The sequence below is a fragment of the Ceratina calcarata genome, unplaced genomic scaffold (assembly GCF_001652005.2).
Source record: "Ceratina calcarata isolate Rehan_Ccalc_2016 unplaced genomic scaffold, ASM165200v1 scaffold3476, whole genome shotgun sequence".
Taxonomy (NCBI): domain Eukaryota; kingdom Metazoa; phylum Arthropoda; class Insecta; order Hymenoptera; family Apidae; genus Ceratina; species Ceratina calcarata.
Window position 1 is genome coordinate 1 of NW_017157666.1, and position 3,309 is coordinate 3,309.

Below are 3,309 nucleotides of genomic sequence, written 5' to 3' on the forward strand. Positions count from 1 at the left end.
ATATTATAATACTACATCCTTTATTGAAAAAATTACATGATCTAAGCACAATATATTATGACAATTATGACAACTATGACAAATAAGTCTGTCTCATAATACAAGAAAACCTAAACGTCAAAAAAATTTTCTACGCTATAAACCTTGAATTCCCCCTACCCTATACCACATATTCCTTCCTTCCCATGTTACCTACCTTTCCATAACTATCATACCCACCTGTCAAATTGTTAAATCCCCCTCAACTTGCCATTACCCTAATATACTGCACACCTACCTGTATACTTACCTTATATTCACCTGTCACCACATCCTACATCCCACCGCACTCCATATATGATACATACCCTCCACAACCTGCATACTTACCTCTCTCCAATTGCCATAATTATAATTTAACGTCATAGTCTCCAAATACCTACCTATGTTCCTACCTCGTTTATTACAAGCTACCTATTATACTTACCTCTTCCCACTCCTTTTCCAATGTATGAATGTAAGAATGAATGATTATATGTGGCTGGCGGCCGTGTCCGTGGTGTTGGGAGTGCCCAAGACGTGCACCAGCCGTTTCACTGGTGCACGTCGAAGGCTGATGTGTGGCAACACTGCTGAGACACCACGGGCACGGTGACGTCTGGAAATACCCCCTACGGGCCCTGGCCAGGGAATGAGCACTGAACTGGGGTGTCGGAGCCCCAGTCGCCCCGGGCGAGCTCTCCCCCGTCAAACACTGGGGGGAGTAAAGAGTTAAGAGTAGGATCGATGGAGTTCTGTCGAATAGTTGAGGTTTTCCTATGGGTGCACCCTCCTACTCACTGCCCGCCCCTTTGCTCACAGGCGGTATCTATAAAACAAAGAATGTCTACAAATAAGAAACAACCAAAAAGCAACGTAAGATCTACTCTAGAAAAAAATATGCACAAATTAACTGATAACCTAAGTATCTCTCCTTTTCTCTCAAAAATTCCAGGTAAACCAGTTAATGATCCTGAAATCATTACAGACGATACCCAGCATTCTCCACGTACTCACATGAGCAAAAGCGATATTAGCTTACCAACGGACCAGTGTATCTATAACGCTTCACACACCCCGACACATACTCTCAAGCGTACTCCTCCAAAAACGCCGCATGATAACCCTAGCATCAACCCTAGCCTTGACAGCCTGCGCAATATCCTGCTACGTTGGAATATATGAAACGCAAGCGCCAATCTAATAGAAACAAGGATGATATTTAAATGCAAAACACCTCTAATACCTCTAACGATAGCAATAGAGGGAGGAGAAAAGTCCAATGATGACACTGGAAGTTCTACTGATTTTTCACTGAACGATGAGGACTACAATGTAGATTCCGACTCAAATGATGTAAAATCAATATCTAAAATCATAACCTCCCTTGTAGAATACGCGAGCGAAATAAACTATGTTAGACGCAACTCCTCAAACTTGCAGGGAGTTTTCAATGGTAAACTTAAAAAAGTTGAGAATGCACTAATTATAACCTCACATGAACTTGAAAAAACCTCAATCGAACCTACAAATAATCAAAAATTAATAGAAGAAAACCTTAACTTAATTAAAATTAATAATAATCTTGAAAAAAAAATCAAGACACTAGAGTCACGAATAGCAAAACTTGAATCTGCTTCGACTAATTTATCTACAAACCTACCTTCGCAAAATCAAAATATTCTCTCATCCCCTAACAAGCTAACTATCGACTCTCTCCTCCAATCAATTAATGATAATATTGATAAAAAGATGAAGGATCTCAAAACAGAAATTCTTACTCACGTTAGAAACAGTACATCTAATTCTAATACATTTTCGGCTATCCAACAAATTCCTGCTGCGCATACGAGCTCCTCTGCCCCGAGTACAATTCCTAACTCACCTCTACCAAACCCTAATAATGAGATGTGGGTCAAAGCTGTTGGAAGAAAATCCAAAAAGAAAGCGATACCGGCTAATAATGATATGAATACCTACAATCACAATACAAACGTGTATAACATTCCTACTGTTCCCACTCCAACTCTTACCTCTCGGAACACCAAGCCTAGTGTCCCTATAAGAAAACCAAGGAATGTGGAGGTCTTATACATTACAGAAAATAAAAATAGCAACACAAAAATAAGTCAAGTTTTAACAAAAGCTAAAGAAAACATAAATATACAAGAGCTGGGCATCTGCGCAATTAATCCACGTGCATCGTTAAACGGCGGACTCATTCTTGAGTTCCCGAAATCTAATGAAAAAGAGGTTGCTCCTATCCTAATGGAAAAGATTAAATCTTTGTTCCCACCTGGCGAAATAGCAGTTTCCTGTCCAAAAAAATACAAAGAGGTATTAATAACCAGAGTTGATATTTCTGCTACTCACACTGAAATTACTAAGGCTTTACAAACTGCATGTGGGGCTAATACTCACTTTATTTTAGGCCCTGTCCGTCCAAATTTAAGAGGCTCTGCGACAGTATGGTGTAAGTGTGATGAGAATACAGCTTACAAATTACTATCTATGAAAACACTAACAATAGGGTGGTCTTTAGCATACTTCCAACTTCTAGAAAACAGACCAGTTCAATGTTTCAAGTGCTGGTCATATGGTCATGTTCGTAACACCTGTAAATCGGAAATTATCAGAGACGGCCTCTGCTATAAATGCGGTGGTGAAGGACATCCTTCTAGTACATGCACCAATGAAAACCCTATATGTAGATTATGTCAAGAGAATAACTACAGTTACAAGCACAAAATGGGTACGAACTCGTGCAGAACCTTTAACGATTACAAAAATGATTCTCTTAAACGTAACGCTTCGTCACTTCCACAGAGTAACCCTGATGCCAACGAAACTACGGTTAGCAGAATGGAGGCTTCTGAAAAGAGAAAACCTTAGTCTTCAACCTAACAGATCTCTACCCATCACAAGATATGCATAGGANACAACTCTATAACCCACAATACCTCAAATACCTCAAACGACAGCAACAGAGGGAAGAGAAAAACGTATAAGCGCTCCAACGATGAATCAGACAGTTCAACAGACTTTTCCCTAAATGACGATGACTATAATATAGATCCTGACACCAACAAAGGAAAAGTACTCTCTAAGATTATAATTTCTCTAGTTCATTGTACGAGTGAAATTAACCACGTCAGATGCAATTCATCAAATTTACAAGGAGTATTCAATGGCAGGCTTAAGACCGTAGAAAAAACACTGCTCGAAGCTTCACATGAACTTGAAGCCATCTCCAGACTTCCTGAAAATAATGAGACGTTAATTGAAGAAAAT

The 3,309-nt window shown here is 39.4% G+C and overlaps 1 protein-coding gene across 1 annotated transcript; it reads left to right on the forward strand.

Moving 5' to 3' along the window:
- Window positions 1-1,297: 1,297 nt before the first annotated feature.
- On the forward strand, window positions 1,298-2,491 carry LOC108625143 (uncharacterized). The gene is made up of 2 exons (XM_018024911.2): window positions 1,298-2,355; window positions 2,450-2,491. The coding sequence occupies exons 1-2, from the start codon at window positions 1,771-1,773 to the stop codon at window positions 2,468-2,470; spliced, it is 606 nt and encodes a 201-aa protein (XP_017880400.1). The 5' UTR covers window positions 1,298-1,770; the 3' UTR covers window positions 2,471-2,491.
- Window positions 2,492-3,309: the final 818 nt, after the last annotated feature.

Bases quoted from the DNA above. Each gene is read 5' to 3' on its own strand.
- LOC108625143 (XM_018024911.2), top strand. From the start codon at position 1,771: ATGAAGGATCTCAAAACAGAAATTCTTACTCACGTTAGAAACAGTACA. The intron at 2,356-2,449 runs GTATTAATAACC...ACTTTATTTTAG, and splicing joins GTCCAAAAAAATACAAAGAG to GCCCTGTCCGTCCAAATTTA.